Source organism: Jaculus jaculus, chromosome 1 (assembly GCF_020740685.1).
Source record: "Jaculus jaculus isolate mJacJac1 chromosome 1, mJacJac1.mat.Y.cur, whole genome shotgun sequence".
Classification (NCBI taxonomy): Eukaryota; Metazoa; Chordata; class Mammalia; order Rodentia; family Dipodidae; genus Jaculus; species Jaculus jaculus.
The window spans coordinates 259,431,018-259,450,237 of NC_059102.1; the positions used below are offsets into that span (position 1 = coordinate 259,431,018).

Below are 19,220 nucleotides of genomic sequence, written 5' to 3' on the forward strand. Positions count from 1 at the left end.
GGAATAACAACTGTAAGCCTCTCAATACCAGCAGACACAACATACAGAGTGAAAGATGAGCCCGCACACAGCCCTGGACCACAGTGACTGAGCTTCAGCCTGGGCTCTCTGTGGGTGGGACTATTGCATGAGGCACACGCTGGGATTCACATTCTTTCTCATAAAGGACTCCAGAGGATATGTTTCCCTTTGTACCTACTATCCTCTTATTTAAACAGCTGCAGACAAGAAGCTAAACTGAAACCTGCCATAACTGCTTAACATCCAGTCTTGGAGGGTCCCATATCTGAGAGGTGAAAGAGGCTGCGCAGGTTGTGCCTGGACCCCTCTGCACATCCTCCTCTCAACAAGCGTGACTCGTCTTACTCCTCCCTCATCTGTAGCAGAGATGAGTAGAGCCTGCCTAGAAGGGAATGGCAGGACCCTGCAGACGTAGCAGTTCCTATACAGAAGACTTCCTAACTCATGTTATGGACAAGGTAGTTACTCTATCATGAGCAGCTTCCCACATCCCACAGTGTGTCATTTACAGTCTATCATTTTTTGAGCGCTCGTATGTGAAAAAGAAATGTCAAATACTGGATTAGGAGCAAAAATGTATCTGCAGAAGAGAATTAGGCATCTGAGACTGGCAACTCTTGTCCAGTATAAGAGACCTAGGTCCATTCCTGAGAAAGACATGATACTGCCTAAGTGGTGATGCTTTAATTACCAACATAACTCCTTTCCATTAGAGACTCCCAAGAACAGGGACAAAAACAGGAGAGCTAGCTAGAATCCTGAATGCCCTGCGCTTTTCTCAGAACAACTGAGACATATATATACCCAGGGCAAAACTGGAAACTCAAAGGACATAATGACCTCATCTGACTTGGGAAGAAGTCCTTTAGGTATACCAATGGCATCAGTCCCTTCAGCTTCTACAGCCATTATTTGGATAGAGTCTGCTCTCCAGATTACTTGATATTAATTCAAGTTTCCATGGAAACAAGTGATACGACGTTTCAGTCTCATAAGCTAAACTAAATGGTTAGGAATAGCTTTTCAAGCCCCAACAGAGCACCTCTAGGAAAGTAAATAGAGATTTTGCTACTTTTAAATGTACAGAGGGCTTTTCTTTTTAGAAGAACACACACGAATACATCTAGCAGGTAGGCCATGCCATGTGTAAAGGAATAAGCAGGGAACATTGCCAACATTTATACTTTTCCCTTGGTCTACTACAAATAGCCCAAGCCTCAACTAACTGCAGACTATGAATGAATATAAAGACACTTCACTAAAGAAATATTAGGCCCATAGATGCAAAGGAGCTTACGACTGAGGTAACTTAGAAAGGAAAAAGCCAGGAGTCTCGACTTGGGACCTCGGTTTTTACTGTAAAGTCATGATTCTTCCCCCGCATCAGGGATGAGAAGACAAGGAGCAGAAACTCATTAGGGAAAATTAAAGATTGGAAAACTTTGCTGAAAGACTTATGAGGAAACAAAGAACTCCATGGAAAGTTTTAAATCTCTTGCTGTCATGTATGGTGGCCCAGGAGACAAGTTGAAGATAGGAAAGTACTTACTGACACAGGCCATCAGGTCATGGAAGATGTCCTTAGGGAAGAGAGGGTGTTCCAGCCCTCGGAAGTAAAGCTTGAGGACACCAGCTATGGAGTCCATGTCATGGTCATTCTGGTCCCCAGCCAGGGGATCCTCTCCTGAGGATAAGCACCCCCCACAAAAAAAGAAAGTGTAAGAGGCAAATTGTATAGAGTGAAGCAGGGTTATTGGGAAAAGGTGACCTATTTATGTCCTTGCTCCTTTCCATTAGTGCTATGCCCAATATGAAGGCTCCAAGTGGGGCAGACTGTTCAGATTAAGGGACATTCTCTGTGGGCTGGGGTTGGGACACAGGAACTGCCTCTCTCACAAAAATCAAGAAACCAGGCTGGAACTGAGCCCCTAGAGAAGGAAAGAAGGCCAGGAGGCCAGCTTCTCTGACTGGCTCTTGTGTTTTCTGCTCAAAGCAGAGGACACCTACTTACAGGAGGACAGTCAAACCAGAGTCCCTGTGGAAAACTTCGTATCAGACATAATTAGATTTAATGATAGCACAACCTCAAATTGAAGCTATATATATCCATTACAGTGATGGAAATTGCCAAAGCTTGCCCATTACCTTAACAGCCCACAAGATAATGAATGGGATACCACGAAGAGGCACATTAGGCCTGTATTAACTGCCACCAAGGGTTCCAGATGAGGCCATAAACTGACTGGATAGCAAAGTACTGGGTTTTGGAAGATCATTGCAGGAGTGAGGCAGGATGGGTAGGGCAGGAAGGTAGGATATACCTTCTCTGCATATATAATCTATCTATATATATATATCATATCTCCGCATATCTAATGTCAAATATGCAGAGAGTAGGTCCCAGCTAAAGATGAAGGTAAACTAGCTTCCAAAGAAGCATAGGGAACCTCTCAAGGGAGGAAGGTGGAGCCAGTACCCCAGGAGGCTGGCACACATTGGTCTTATCTTTAAGGCCATCCTCTTACCTCGCTCAAAGGCATTTTTGATGTCATTTACTTCCACTTGTGATCCAGACACCCGGAAAATTCCCTCATGCTGTAGTCCTAGAAATACAGAATAAAGTGGTCAAACAACAACAGAAACCAAAAAAAAAAAAAAAAAAAAAAAGAAAAATAACAAAAAGCAACTTTCCAACCTTAGGGCCAAGCTTAGTTGAATACCTTTCTCTCTCTACTAATAGTATGTTTTCAGGAGGTCTGTCTCTGTGGACATCCATTTTCAAGTCAGAGGAGAAAACTGTGGGTAGGGATGTCATGAAAGTCACTGGGCTGATTATGAAACACAGTCTAAAGAAAGTACCAGGGCAGAGGCTTAGGGGAAGGGATGTCTACAGCCTCTTCTGATGCCACGGGAGATGATTAGATGGGTGCCTCCCCTGCCTGTGCTTTTCCATTATTAGTTGTGAAGTGGCAAAGTTACCTGATTAGGGGTGATTGGGGGTCAGTCATGGGAGATGGGTCACAGCAGGCAAGATACTATGCACCATCAGAGAAGTTATGGAAGGTCTAAGGTTACAATGAGTTGTTTTTTAAAACTGTATTAACATCGCTCCCACTATTCTAGAATAAAATACTTTCTCTACCGATGAGAAAGAGAGAACATGAAAATCAAAGTGACCAGCCAACAGATAGCATTGCCAGCCACTATCACTGGGACTAGTTTTGGGCTGCTGCCTTTCTCTAAAAAAAACCATGTGAATATTTCACTATGACAATATACACAAAACCCTTCTCTCAGAATTTTTTTTTTACAGTAGAAATAGTCATGGAAAATAATACTTGCATAGTGATGACTACTAGAGCGTTCATATAAATACATTGCTTGGTCTTCACTACAAGTGATGACCTTACAAGGTCAGGGTTAGCAGCAATCCCATTTTCTAGATGAGGAAACTGGTAAGTAATGGCAAGCTACATTGCTAGTAAGGATCAAGGCCAGAACTCAAAGGCAGCCTGTGTCTCCTATCATGGACTCAGTTCTCAGTGTGAAGCCTATCACTGTGCAAGTGCTGAGAGCGTGGGAGCCGTCCTATTCAGTCTGTATTTGTTATGGCTTACAGAACACCACACATGCAACTGCAAAACCAGTAAGCAATCCAGAAAGCATATGACCAGCACTGGGCCTTGGAAGCGGGCCAGAGGAGCATCTCTACAGTTATATCAGAACTGCTCAGTTTTTCTCAGGAGCCTGGATCTCCTTGGGCATTTTGTCAACATCTCTCTGTAATGGTAAAATCCTTCAAAAACCTTGATTTGCCAAAGAAACCTCAGATCTATTCTAGGGAGACAAAATAGATTGCTGCTATATATACATTTGCTGGCTCTTTTAGAATTACCTTCTAGGTGAGGGGCAGCTGGATCCTATTAGCTAGACCTCTGGAGGTAAGCCACATAGGCAAGACTGAAACTGCTGAATCAGACAGAAAGTAAGGAGAGGGAATGTGTACCTGGCTTCTAATAAAATCTTGAGTTGTCTGCTCCTCTAAAATAATCTCTGGAATATTCTTCTCAGAATGGTGGGCACCATTAAAATCCCATTAATTAGTGGTGCTATGCTAGTTATGAAATAGGGTACAAGTACAAAAATCAAATACTGTTTAAACTCAGAATATCAAAAGCAAGTGTTCTGACATATAGCCACACAGTGAGTCACCAGAATCACATGGCATAAGCAGTGTCACCTCGGAGATCAGACTACCCAGTGTAGCTGGGGAAGCACTGCACGGCTCTTTGAGAGAATTCATCCCAGGGCTTCTAGGTGGGCTTGAGGGCAAGGAAATGCAACCTTGGCCCATGGACCCAAGACAAGAGCAAATGAGAGACAAGCTTGTTGGAAACCAGGCAAGAGGCCTGAAGTACTTTGAGCTCAATTTTGGTCAGGTTTCTAGTTCCCTGGAGAATGAATTCTCTAGAAGAAGCACTTTGCGTTCTTGCTCAACAGACTCTCTAGAGTACCTGATATGATGAATCTGAGAATAGAAGCAATTTTTCAGGACAGGGAAAAACCAGTTGGCTTTTTATTATAATGCATAACCACAATTAACAGATCCATGACCTTCCTTATTATTCACTTTTCCTTAGTCCACAAACACAAATGCATGAAACCCCGTTGAATTTGGCTATTTGAAGATGGCATAAAACCTCTCATTTTGTTGTATACCAGCTGTTCCTAAGAGGTGCTCTCCTAGGTAACTCTTGAAATGACTGTTACAACAGCCACCTCATGTTCCCTTCTTGAAAATTGTTTTTGTTTTTAAATTTCATCATGATTACATTTCAGTGGCTCTTCCCATTCTTCCTCCTCCTACAAGTCTTCCCAGATTACACTGACCCACCATCACGGGGGAGCTTCACCACCCTCATTACATAAAGGGGACTATCATCTTTATCGCCTAGAAGACATGAAGAGAGCAGGGACATAAAATTCCCAGTACTTGGTAGGCCACAGGCCCTTCTGAGGTTAACACAGGTTTTGAATACTATTCCTATTAAATAAATGTATTTTGACCAAAACTTTGACTCTAGATTTTGTTAGGAACTTTATAAATACCTTGAATCTTTTTCTTGGGAAGAACAATCCATTTAATTAGACAACTAGCTACCATGTCCTAAGATTTTCAATAATGAACAGTGGCCAGGCATAGTTGCTTAAGTCTATAATTCCAGCACTCATAGAGGCTGAGGATCTTCCTCAGTGTCTTTTCACAGCTGTGTAGCATTCCTCTCCCAAATGGATGATCTACAGGCTTTACCACTCTTCTGTGTATTGCCTTTTAGGTTGTTTCTAGTATTCTGAAATTATAAACAATGCTGCAGCAAATACCCTTGGACACATGTAATTTTAGGTTTGAGGTACATCTTCACAGTAAGCTCCTTGGATCGTCAGGCTAGAAGATAGGTGCATATGTTGTTTTGTTAGATATTGACAAATTCACTTTCAAATGACTTATACCAATCCATATTCCCACAGTTTTTGACTCCTCATGCATTGTGTCTGTGCCAGAGTAGACATGCAAATGTTCAAACTGCAATACCAGAACCTAGCCCTTTTGGTAACTCCTGGCTAACACGCTAGTCTAAGCTACCATGTCATCTCTGACTTACTGCAGGAGCTTCCTATTTCCTCTTTCTGGTTGTTATCTTTATAGCAACCCAGGATTCGTTAAATAGATGATTCCTGCTCAAAATTCTCCAGTGGTTTCCCATTTCACCTAGGATAGATCTCATATATCTACCTTAGCCAACAGCCATAAGAGGGCTGGTGTGGGGCCTCAACTCCAGTTACCTCGTCTTCATTTGTTCAACTCCAGCCACACTGACCAGCTGTGTTTCTCCATGCATCTGTCAGTAGTCAAGACTCTTTGTGTCCCACCCATCTCAAGACGTTCTTCCCCAGTCACCTAGACTGCACTCTCCCTCACCTTCTCCTTCTCCTCAAATGCCATCTAAAACAGTGTCCCTCTCCACTCTCCAGCCTGCACCTTGCTTTTCTTCATGACACCCACTACTACTTGAAAGACTGCAAGTAAATTTGTTTATTTATTGGCTGATCAACTGTTTGTTCTTGAATATAAGGTTCCGAAGGGCATACATTTTTTATTGGTATAAACTATCAATATATACCTTTGTTGAATGAATGAATGAATAAATAAATAAATAAAATGCAAAGATTAATAAATTTACAAACTTCTCCCTCTCTCCTTCTCTTTTTTGTTTTTCAAGGTAGGATCTCACTCTAGCCCAGGCTGACCTGGAATTCACTATGTACTCTCAGGCTGACCTTGGAACTCCTGGTGATCCTCCTACCTCTGCCTCCTGAGTGCTGGGATTAAAGGTGTGCACCACCATACCTGGAAAGTTTACAATTTATTTTCCTTATTGTCCTTTAGGAACAGATAATTTGTCCTCTTCTGAACTCAGTCTGGGCTTATCTTAGCCAACTCCTTGGCCATTAATCACTACTATCTTGTAAAATTTCTTATTCTGCTTCTGTGAACTATTGTAACTTTTTTCATTAACTTATTACTTGCTTAATTTCTTTCAGCTGTATGATAAAACCACTGAAAGACACGAGCAGTGTATTACTCCTGTTTGTTTTCCTACTTGGCAATACATATCCTTGGCATCGATGAGGGCTTGACAAATACTTGTTAATTGCTCAACAGTGACAAACAGTGCTCTTACTTCAAATGAACCAAGATAACATTAAAAAGTTACGGCTTGATGGAGAAAGGATAAGCTATAAAAAAGAATGATAAATGCTAATGTGGTGGTGCTTGCCTTTAATCCCAGCACTCATGAGGCTGAGGTAGGAGGATGGCCATGAGTTTAAGGCCAGTGTGGGCTATAGAGTGAGTTCCAGGTCAGCTTCGACTGGAATGAGACTCTGTTCCAAAAATCCCCCCTCCAAAAGAATGTTAAAAAAATTACTGTTTCAAACATGAATGTTATAGGCAGAACAGCAGGTGAGGAGACTGGATGATAGCTATCTGGGAATTTAAGCTAGCAATATTTAACTTCCTTGGTGTCAAGGTCATTCATTGAGTTTCTTATCCCCAGGCAAGACAATATCTAAAAATAGTTTCTGATGTCCAGTTTCTAGCATCTTCCTGGTGCCAGTTGAGCTATCTGTACTTTCTAAATATACTAACTCTTGCAAAGTTAATTCCATGGCAATTATCTCAGTCCTTAAATTCTGTCTAACCAAATCAACCACTGGTAAGGAGCAGTTAGGAGAGTTAGGCTTGTCCAAGCAGAAGGGCAGGTGTAATATGGGCTGAAAAAGAAGGCAGTTCCTGAAGACTCTCAAATGCTAGATACAACTTTAGCACCAGTTATGAACTGAGCTCTTGGTGACATTGTACCTAATAAGACCAAACTAAAGCAAAACCTGAATGTTATAAAGAGTCAATACAGCCGGGCATGGTGGCGCACGCCTTTAATCCCAGCACTTGGGAGGCAGAGGTAGGAGGATCACTGTGAGTTCGAGGCAACCCTGAGACTACATAGTGAATTCCAGGTCAGTCTGAGCTAGAGTGCGACCCTACCTTGGAAAACCAAAAAAAATTAAAAATTAAAATAAATAAATAAAAAGAATCAGTACATTAGAGATGGAGCTGTTTCAAGCCATCCTTGTACAGCCTATTGGACAAAATGGTCATTCTATGCCATGGAGGTACTTAAAACATGCAGTTTCTTATTACTGATAAAACTACCACCAGGGCATATTACAGCTGCACATGACTTCCTCACATAGCAGCTAGAATTTACAACTGTGACACTGACATTAGAAAACGGCATATGGCACGTGGCTATGGCAATGTGGGTCCAAACATGTCTTCCTTACAATGTGTAGGTGTGGCCACTCTGAAGCAGCATTACCTGAATAAACAAGAATCTTTTTGCCCTCTTCTGAGAATTTGAGGATGGAAAGGTAATCTCTATTTTTGCTTTACAAAGAATTCCTGGAAGTCCTGCCAACCTCTGCACAAATATGGGCAAAGCTATAATCTTGCTTGCTTACCATGTCTGCTGATAAACCGGATGCAGCTTTCTACCACCAGAGGAATTGTCTGGCTGGAGTCCTGAAAAGCCAAAGAAAAAAACGACATCAGAACTGTCAAGGAGGGATAGCTCAGAGCTGGAGAAAATGGGCCACAGCATGGGACTCATGTCGGCTGGGACCAGTAGGAGGCCCACATTGGCAGCAGGCCTGTCCTTCACACCCTAGGAGCAAGACCACAGCCGGTGACTTGGAATGTCACATGCATCTCCACCTCCATCTTCACCTCTATTGCCACTGGCATAGTTTAATCCACCCATATATCAATTCCCATCCTTGGCACACTCAGATCTACAGTTGCCTTCCTTTATATAGTATTCGAGGATCTTTAAGTGTCTATTTCATCAATTAAACGCTCTCAGACTGCTCTTTGCCCTCTTCATAGCCACACATGTCTTGATCCTGCCGCTGCTTTCAGTGCCTGCTGTCTGTGTGTCCCTCTCATCTCTGCTGCAGCCATGCTAGCTTTCTTTCTGTTCCTCTTTGGCTTTGCAGGAGTGGTCACTACTGCTGACCGGCTCTTTTCAACCCTGGCCATGACTGCACTGTATACACGTAAATATCTGTTTGCATTCATTACCACTACAGCTCAAGCTCCACAAGGGAAGATGCTGGGTTCATTTCTGAGTATCCAGTACTGGCCACACAGAGCTTACTTAGTTTGTGTGCTATCAGTTAAAAACATGTAACAGACCAATGAGAGCTTCAGAAAGAGAGCTTGGCATAATAATGAAGGTTAAAAAAAGAAAAGAGCGACTGGAAGTTGGAAGTGGAGATGACCTGAGAAGCAGGCTTTCAGATGTCAACTTCTTCTGCCCTTTTGCCACACCATCCTGTTCATGTCATGTCACTTCCACAGGCTTTAATTTGCTGCCTACAAAAGTGTGAAATGAACTGGTGGTGAAGGCATTTACAAGTTCCACTGGCATATGAATACAGGGTCCGACTATTCATACAGGTGCTGGGCCATGCATTAAGTCTTTAGGTACACTGGTCCTTGTATGTAACAATCCTGTAGAGGAGGTATTATAATTATCTTTTTTTCCTCAGGAGACAATGCAGAAATGAAGGCTTCATGAGATTAGACAGGAGGTTCTTATGGACACATAGCTGGTAAGTGGAGAAGCCAGGATTAAAACCCTACTAGTTCCTCTGAGACTGAACACTCATACTAAATCCTAGGAGGGCAGAAAATACTGCATACCAATTATTGCTGAAATCCAGAAGCATCTGATAATGCAGCTAAATGTCAATAATTCAGCTGTATGGAAGAAAGGCATCAATCAGGGCCCCAAAACATAGCTAAGGTGAGCTTTGGATGTTCAGGACAGACTGGGTGGTATTTCACAGGTTGGCAAATCCTCGTCTGCCTCTGAATCTTTATGTGCAGCCATAGAGTTTGGACACTATTGTGGAGGCAGCTGGGTCTCATGAAGTAGGCTGAGGTAAGAGCTGGATTAGTCTGTGGCTTCCAAGCTTGCCAGGAACCACAACACTACCAAAGGGAGAACTATGTATGCCAGAGCAGAGCTAGAGTCAGAATGCACTAATAAGACCAAACTAAAGCAAAACCTGAATGTTATAACACGTCAATACAGCCGGGCATGGTGGCGCACGCCCGAATGCACATGTCCATGACCCCTAAGCCCATTTGCTCCCTTCAGCCCTACAGCTATGGCACAGCCAGCATCTGCATCTTGTTGGCATCACTGACAGGTCAGGTGGTCTTAGCAGAAGCTCTTAGTCCTCTCTTCCTTATCCTAATGAAGACACTAGTGTCCACTACTGTAAGAAAAAAAAGTACCACTTTTACAAAACCTTTTAATGCTTTTAGACTTCTTTTATTCTTTTCATTAATAGTAGCAGCAAAGATAATGAAGGTAGAAATATGTGGGTTTGTATAGCTTTGTTAAATATATATATATATGTATATGTATGTTTGTGTGTATGTATATGTATGTGTGTGTGTGTGTGTATTTTTTTGATCCAGAAGGAGGGAAGTTGAGAAGCTCATAGGTTACTGGCTTTAACAAGTTTTGAGTGCCAAACTTTGCCTGGCTATTCAGGAAAGGGAGAATGAAGTACGGAGGTTTGTCAGTAAACAAGACATCAAAGATATTAACATGCAAGGCTGTGATCATCATAAGTCCATCAAAAAGAACCCAGAAGAGGGGCTGGAGAGATGGCTCAGCAGTTAAGATGCTTGTTTGGAAAGCATAACAGCCTGAGTTCGATTCCCTAGTAACCATATAAAGCCAGACACACAAAGTGGTGTGTGTATCTGGAGTTCATTTGCAGGGGCAGGAGGCCCTGATGTGCCCATTCTCTCTCTCTCTCTCTCTCTCTCCTTCCTTGCAAATAAATAAATAAAAATATTTTACAAAAAAAACCCTATAATCCAGAGAAATAATCTGTAGCAGACCAATATGGGCCAAAGACAACCTGTCCTACTACAGAAGGTGCCAATGGAGTCCAAGGCAGAGTGTAGTGAGGAATCAAGGCATAAAGCCTTCTGATGATCCTGCTATCCTCTCCTCCCTGCTACCTGCGAGGCATCTAAGCCGTAGTGAATCAATACACTCAGACATGCCTGTGAGCTATTACGGTGCCCCAATGAGCCACACTGCACCACTGACTCCGCACACAATTGTCCCAGCGGCTTCTACAGGGGTTTTTATTCACTGTTTGTCTTCTCCTCCAATGGCAGAATCAATGTTAGCTTAATTATTTTGCTCACAATATAATCCTAGGATTGGAAGGCGATTTTTAAGGATACTCAGGGCAAACTTCCATCTACTTAGACTGAGGGAACTGGAAAGAATCAGAAGTAGATGAGAGCAGAGTAGGGGGATTTGCAGGAGCAAATAATCGGGAAGATGGCTAAATAGTCACTGTTTGACATAAGTTCATTTGCTTTATGTTTTGGTATTGATAAAGTGTTTAAGGTTTTTTTTTTTTCCCCCGAAGTTGGGTCTCACTCTGGCTCAGGCTGGCCTAGAATTTACCATGTAGTCTCAGGGTGGTCTCGAACTCACAGCAATCCTCCTACCTCAGCTTCCCGTGTGCTGGGATTAAAGGCATGCACCACCACGCCTTGCTAAAGTTTTTTATTTCTTTTAAAATTTATTTTAACTAGGATATAGAATTTTTTTTTACATATCAATAAGATATCATGTGGTATTTTGACATCATGTGGTATATTTGTATAATGTTTAAGTTTAGGTTAAACATCTCTCTCTAAACACTTATCATTTCTTTATGGTCAAAGCATTCAAAATCCTGCCTTCTAGCTTTTTGAACTGTATAGCAATTATCATCTCTAGTCTTTCTACAGTGCAGTGACATACCAGACTTCTCGTTCCCATCTGTCATTATCACTGATCAAACTCTATCATCCACAGTCCTTCTACAGTGTAGTAAGATACCAGAACTTATCATTTCTGTCTTTCAGTGCCACTGCTCAGCCTCTATCATCTTAGTCCTTGTACAGTGCAGTGACATACCAGAGCTCCTTGCTCCTATCTGTCCGTGCCACTGATCAACCTCTCCCCCATGGCCTAACTAAGGGCAAGGTTTTTTTTTTTTTTTTTTTTTTAAATCAGGGACGACCTCTATTACATTTGTTAGGCTTCTATTTTCCCCAAGGAAGAGAATAAAGTTTTGACAGCTAACTAAATGTGGATAATGAGGGAGAAAAAGTCATCAATGGTAAGATTTAGGGCCTTGGGGACTAGAAGAACTGAGAGTACCCATTATTAAAAACAGGGAAGTAAGAGGGAGGTGCTGAGAAAACTGACATTCTCAGCTAATGCTGAGAAAAGAAGGTGCTATGTCAACTTTCAAGGACAAGTGTCTAGTCACTGAGGAGTTAGATCCAAAGACTCAGCAGGTAGCACAAAAGAAGCTTGGGGAAGGAGAAAGAGACTTGGGGAATAGTAACATGGAAAAGAACATGAAAGAAGTCAAGAGTGGGCCAAGCCTTAGAAAAAAAAACCTACATTAAAAAAAAAAAAAAACACCTACATTTTGAGAATTGGAGAAGTAAGGCCAGGAAAGAAGACATGGAAGTAATGGGATGAAGGATAGAAAATTATGGTCTGGAAGTAACAGCTTTTTAAGAAAAGCCTGGGCTGGTTTGAACTTGGTCTCTGTAGTCAAAAATGAGTGCAATCTATCCATCAGGTACCTTCAAAAACAAGTTATCTGATTCTTGCTCTTATTTAGGGGATGAACCAGAAATAGACATAATGATTACTCATCTTCTAAATTACTATTTTATTCTTTTGACCATCTTAGAACAAAAATTTCTTTGATGCTTCGTCACTAAATTTGAACCGCTGGAGATTTTGGATCGGCAGAACAAAAATAAGAACTTAACCCACATGTGGTGGCTCCCACCTGTAGCACCAGTATTTGGGGGGTTGAGGTAGGAGGATGTCTGCGATTTGAGGTTGGTCTGGGCTGCACAGTGAGTTCCAGATCAGCCTGGACTAGAGTTGAGACCCCACCTCAAAAGCTAAAACCAAACCAACAAACCCAAGGAGCTTATTCAACTGGGGCTTATGGAACATCCTGGGCCCACACAACTCAATTCTTCTCTGACGGTGACCTCAGCCGCCTGCAAAACTCTGCTCCAGCTCTCTTGAAGCCACCGTGGAAGCTACGAGGCTTCCACATGAATGTTTCAGTTCTAAGCAGGAAGTCCAGTGTTAGTTCAAATACTGATTTTGGTAAGAAACAGACTGTGGTTTGCTTAGTCTTTAAGATATCTTTTTTTTTGTTTTTTGAGGTAGGATCTTGCTTTAGGCCAGGATGACCTGGAATTCACTATGTAATCTTGGGGTGGCCTCAAACTTATGGTGCTCCTCCTACCTCTGCCTCCTGAGTGCTGGCTCTGCACCACTACACCTGGTTCTTTCTTTCTTTCTTTCTTTCTTTCTTTCTTTCTTTCTTTCTTTCTTTCTTTCTTTCTTTCTCTCTCTCTCTCTCTCTCTCTCTCTCTCTCTCTCTCTCTCTCTCTTTCTTTCTTTCTTTCTTTCTTTCTTTTTTTGGTTTTTTTGAGGTAGGGTTTCACTTTGGTCCAGGCTGACCTGGAATTACCTATGTTGTTTCAGGGTGGCCTCGAACTCATGGTGATCCTCCTACCTCTGTCTCCCAAGTGCTGGGATTAAAGGCATGTGCTGCCATGCCCGGCTTCACATCTGGCTTTTATCTATTAATTTTAATTTTTTTTTGAGGTAGGGTCTCATTCTAGTTCAGTCCGACCTAGAATTTATTGCCTAGCTCAGGCTAACCTTAAAATTATGGGAATCCTCCCTACGTGAGCCTTCTGAGTAAGCCACCATGCCCAGATTTTCACCTATTAATTTTAAATGCAATAAATTATCCCTAGGAAGCCTTTCACTTGTTAGTTTTAAGAGCAATCCCCCAAGAAAGAACTAGAGGAACAAGATGAAGGTGATTTATGGTGGTATTTTTACCATTTAAAAAAAAAACTGTGTAGCCAGGCCTCATGGCACATGTCTGTAGTCACAGCACTAGTGAGGCAGAAGGATCATGAGTTTGAGGCCACTATGAACTGCATTAATGACAGTCTGTCTCAAAAGAAAAAAAAAAAGGCTGTTTTTTCTCCTTCAGGAAAATGACATCTAAAGTAGTCAAGTGGGGAAAATAATGATAGCAAAGGCAAGAACAGTAAGGCCCACATCATTTAAGTTCTGCAGCTGGACTGCTCATCAAGCCACAACAGTTGCACTCCTGAAGAGACTATGGGGACTGTGACACTACAGAAATTTCATACCCTCTGTATCTGATTACCACCTGGAGCCCAGGGTCTCTGGGAATTACTCAAAGGACTTAAGACCTGGATCAGCTTTGTCCTGGGTAGACATAAAAATATTTCTGAACTTTCTATCCTCTCCTTGCTAACTTAGCTAAGGCTAGTGAAAAGCTTTGGGAACATGAAATCTTTTCAGTATTTACCTCAGAATATAACTAGAAAGTCAAATTTTGCTGTTCCAAAATTTAAAAAGAGATGGCTTAGTGGTTAAGCGCTTGCCTATGAAGCCTAAGGACTCCGGTTCAAGGCTTGATTCCCCAGGACTCACGTTAGCCAGATGTACAAGGGGGCACATGCGTCTGGTGTTCGTTTGCAATGGCTGGCGGCCCTGATGTGCCCATTCTCTCTTTCTCTCTCTGTCACTCTCAAATAAATAAATAACACACACACACACACACACACATGAAAATAAGGCTGAAGAGCAATGAGGAAGACATTTGACATTCTCCTCTGGCCTCTGCACACATGCATATACTATATTCACACACATCAAAAAGCTCTTTCGGGCTAGAGAGATGGCTTAGCGGTTAAGCGCTTGCCTGTGAAGCCTAAGGACCCCCGTTCGAGGCTCGGTTCCCCAGGTCCCACGTTAGCCAGATGCACAAGGGGGCGCACGCGTCTGGAGTTTGTTTGCAGAGGCTGGAAGCCCTGGCGTGCCCATTCTCTCTCTCCCTCTATCTGTCTTTCTCGCTGTGTCTGTCGCTCTCAAATAAATAAATAAATAAAAATTTTAAAAAAAGCTCTCTTTCAATTACTTTTATTATTATTCTTTTTTTAAAGTGCAAGTTCAGTTTAGGTTATCCATTGATGAGGCTGACTCATTCCACTGCTGGGTAAGTCCCTCCTAATATGGGTAATGAGAGCCGGCTGCTCAGTGGTCGATTTTAATCTAATGGTAAAAATCATGTGCAAAATTGCCAAGTGGGACACTTCCTGCCCATCATTCCCAAACCAGATTTATCTCTGCATTATTAGCATTTAACAAAAATCTCTAGGATGATCAGGCTACAAGAAGTAAACAAAACCTAAAAACTTAAAGCAGGACTGTCCAGTCTAGAAGAGCAGATACCTGAGTTCTTGGCAAGTTAGTGCATACATAAGGAAGTGCCAGGCTTCTTTTATGATCTCCTGGAGAACACCATGGCAGCTCTGGCATGATCTGCCCCAGTTAAACCAAACCTCTAGCGCATGGGCAGATTAAGTGATAAGCAAGGATAAGGCAATGTGCATGGAAGGTTAAATCAATACAGTTGCCACAATCTTTTTTTTTTTTTTTTAACTTTTTTATTGACAGCTTCCATAATTATAGATGATAATTCCCTCACTTTCCCCCTCACAAATCCACCCTCCATCATAACCCCTTCCACTCTCAATTAGTCTCTTTCATTTTTTAAAATTTATTTAGTTGCTTATTTAAGAGAGAGAAAGAGAGAGAATGAGAGAATGGGTGTGCCAAGGCCTTCAGCTGCTGCAAACTCCAGACACATGTGCCACCTTGTGCATCATGGATCCTGGGGAACTGAACCTGGGTCCTTTGGCTTCATAGGCAAGTACCTTAACCACTAAGCAATCTCTCCAGCCCTCTTTGTTTAATTTTGCTGTCATCATATTTTCCTATGGCCTGGATATCCATGACGTCACAGTATCTGGCAGTACCAACACAGGACATAAGATTTTCTTTCTTCCTTCCTTTCTTCCTTTCTTTCTTTCTTTCTTTCTTTCTTTCTTTCTTTCTTTCTTTCTTTCTTCTCTCCTTCCTTCCTTCCTCCCTCCCTTCCTTCCTTCCTTCCTTCCTTCCTTCCTTCCTTCCTTCCTTCCTTCCTTCCTTCCTTCCTTCCTTCCTTCCTTCCTTCCTTCCTTCCTTCCTTCCTTCCTTCCTTCCTTCCTTCTTTCTTTCTTTCTTTTGGTTTTTTGAGGTAGGGTAATGCTCTAGCCCAGGCTGACCTAAAATTCACTATGTATCCTCAGGGTGACCTTGAACTCATGGCAATCCTCCTACCTCTGCTTCCCAAGTGCTGGGATTAAAGGCATGTGCCACCATGCCCAGCTCTGGACATGAGTTAATATGAAAAATTAAATTAAACCTTAGTTGCCACAATCTTAACTGTTCTATGACTCAGGACACATTTCGAACATTGGCATGAAGTCAGAGGATGTCTGTCTGTGCACAGTGGAATTCCATACATGGCTGTGAGAGGTATTCAATTTTCATGTCAGACCAGTCTGGCCCTTGCTGGGCTCTTACCTGTTTCCTCACAGTTGAACTACGCCTGTGTGGTTGACCCCGTTGAACCAGAGAGGACCAGTTCAGCAACAGGAAGGAAAAAGAGAAAATTGTGACAGCATGAGATAACCACTTTTAGGTTCAGAAATAAAGCTGTATGTTATGAAAAACAATCTGTATGTTGGCTAATGAAACAAGTCACATTATCAAGCTCAGTTCCAGAAATGACTGAAAGACTTGGTAAGTTATTTCCAACAAAAGCCCACTAAAGTTTTTCCTTCATAAAAGTATAAAGACCCCTACTTTTAAGGTCCACTAGTATTCACAATCCTAATAGAAGGCAAATGATTCAATCTGCAATAAAATAGACAATAAGTTCTTTCTGCTTGAAAGGAAACTCTGACAAATACTTAAAGATGCTTGTTTGTTTTCTCTTAAAATTTCAGGAAGAAGTAGTAAAATCATTTTTCTAGATTTAGACCGGAGGGCATTAGGAGTGGAAGGAACCTTTAGGATCCTCCGGGAGTGTTCTTCAAGCTATTGTAGCCCCAGAAGCCATTTCTCCAAATACGGTGGCAGTATTGCCATTTTGTGAAGGGAGGGGCCAGGGCCTCGCTGCTGGGTCTTGCTCTGCTGCCAGCCTGTCCCCAGAGAGCCTCATTGAAACCTTGGGCCTTTTTGTATCTAATGAAATACTCTCACCATCTACAAGAGGAACCTGTTTTCTGAAAGGAGAAAGGAATGGCCCAAGGTCATACATGGTGAAATAACTGAGCCACAGTCTTTCCAGAGACATAGGACCTCAGGTTATCCAAAGACTACTACATCACTGCAAGATATATTATCCCACAGAATTCTATATTCCTGGTTCCCTCCAGTACTCAAGATTGGAAAATATATATGTTTTTTGAGGTAGGGCCTCACTCTAGCCCAGGCTGCCCAGGAATTCACTATGTATTTTCAGCGTGGCCTCAAACTCACAGCAATCCTACGTCTGCCTCCCAAGTGCTGGGATTAAAGGCGTGTGCCACCATGCCCAGCTCCAGGACTGGTAGATTAATGGGACTTTTGTTGTAATCCACAATAACAAAATGATAAAAGCCAAATTAAGCCACCTCTAGACACTAAGCATATAGTTGTGAATGGCCTCCTGATATAACTGGTTGATATAATGGAATCTGGTCCACTAAGCCTCTTTCTTCAGCTAAATGAGCACATTTTTAGGCATATGAGGATATTGGCTAAATGAATGTCTTGCTCTCTGCCAGCTCCTGAGTTTTCTCATAGCAGCACCATGACTGGGAGGGAAAATATTTGGCTGAGGTGAGAGAAGGAGGGGAGCTGGGGAAAGATTGGGAAGGCTGCATACTTGCACACCAGCAGGGATTTCTACCAATGTTATTTGGCAAGCCAATGTGATGGAATATTTCATTGCTCACCAAGAGTCACTAATTAGGGGTTATCATTTTTCCATGCACAAAAAAATCTCAGATAAAATACTGTCTCCTAGTTATCTTTTTGTCAGAGACTTCCCAAAGCCCATATGCTGAAGTCCACCAGCTAAGGTTAGGTTACTAGGACCCACCAGAGTCTAATGTTCATTTTTCTTACAATATAGTGGCTTTGGAGAATTTCTTGCAGGATTTCATCAAGCAATAACTCCCTTGACTCTTCTGCTCAAATATCCCTATTGCAAATGCCACTGTAATTAAAGCTCATAATGAGTTAATAAGGCAAAGGGAAAGAAAACAACCCCTGCCCCAGAGCACTCCTTCATGAAGTCATTTTCAGTGTCTTTACAAGACAACTCCACAGGTCTTTCTCTAGTTGGGGTTGTCTGACCTCATGGACTCTCCTCAACCCCTCCCAGGGCTATAACAGGCCATACCTACCTGGCTAGACTGCAGTCTGTCCGCTGACCTGTGGAAAGACAAAGGCAAAATGTATATGTGAAGGAGAGAGAGAGGAACACCCTACCTAGGAATTACCATGCCCTACCCATCTCACCAGAGATCAGAAAAGAACAGAAATACCCAAAGCCTCATTCTGGGCAAGTATTTCACTGCTGCTCATTCCTAGGCCAATGTTGTTGATACCCCTAAATTTTGGGTTATCACCTCTGCTTTCCATATGAAACAGCAGGCATGGATGTATAAAACAACCAGTGAAATCATACTTTAAGGAACAAATTATTAGAAGCTTCCCAAGAGATTCAACAGTTAAAAAAAAATCTTTTTATTTACTTATTTGCAAGGAAGGAGGGGAGAGAGAGAGAGAGAGAGGGAGGGAGGAAGAGAGGGAGAGAGAAAGGGAGGGAGGAGGGAGGGAGAGAGAGAGAAAGAGAAAGAGAGAGAACAAGAACATGCACCCGGGCCTCTGGCTGCTGCATATGAACTTCAGATGCATGTGCCACCTTGCACATCCAGGCTTTGCAGGCAAGTGCCTTAACCACTGAGCCATCTCTCTAGCCCCAATTTGGCTTTTTATTTAAGTGCTGAATATGTGTTTGGTGGTGGGAAGATCTAGGGTAGAGGTAGAGGACACAGGGGATGAGACAAACCTCCTTGTGAGTACATGAACAAATGCACGCAAAGCTGAGGTTGGGAGGGGAAGAAGGGAAAGAGAGTTTTGAGAAGATACACAAGTTCTAGTTTTAGAATCACACAAATGCTCCTGTTTTTTAGATTGGGCTGGTCAGGTAGAGAAGAGATTTAATGCCATTGTGGCTAGCAATTCATAGTTCTTCTTGCAATGGCAGGTGGTAATAGTTTCAAGGCTCAGAGCCAGCTTTGAAAAATGACATGGGAAACTCATAAGAAATAGAGGGTACTTGGAGGGGGGAATAAGATCAAAATACATTATATACATGCATAAAAATGTAAAAAACTGTGGACCCATGGAAAGTAGTATATGTGACATCATGGCCCAACAGTTAGTGAAGCTTGAACTGCCTTAGATCTGTACTAGGTAAGCCAGAAGCAACCCTTGTAGGCACTGAGCCACGAAAGGAGCGAT

General features: G+C 42.3%; 1 protein-coding gene across 4 annotated transcripts in view; it reads right to left on the minus strand.

The window, feature by feature from the left end:
• The window catches only part of Srgap2 (SLIT-ROBO Rho GTPase activating protein 2), a 284,297-nt gene that overhangs the window by 21,323 nt on the left and 243,754 nt on the right, over nt 1-19,220 (minus strand). For all 4 annotated transcript variants that reach the window (XM_004663526.2, XM_004663525.2, XM_004663527.2 and 1 more), the window contains exons 12-16: nt 18,098-18,125; nt 16,227-16,251; nt 8,104-8,164; nt 2,547-2,624; nt 1,571-1,705 (exon numbers count right to left, since the gene is read on the minus strand). In XM_004663526.2, the coding sequence (XP_004663583.2) occupies nt 1,571-1,705; nt 2,547-2,624; nt 8,104-8,164; nt 16,227-16,251; nt 18,098-18,125 (327 nt within the window). The remainder of the gene's footprint in view (nt 1-1,570; nt 1,706-2,546; nt 2,625-8,103; nt 8,165-16,226; nt 16,252-18,097; nt 18,126-19,220) is intronic.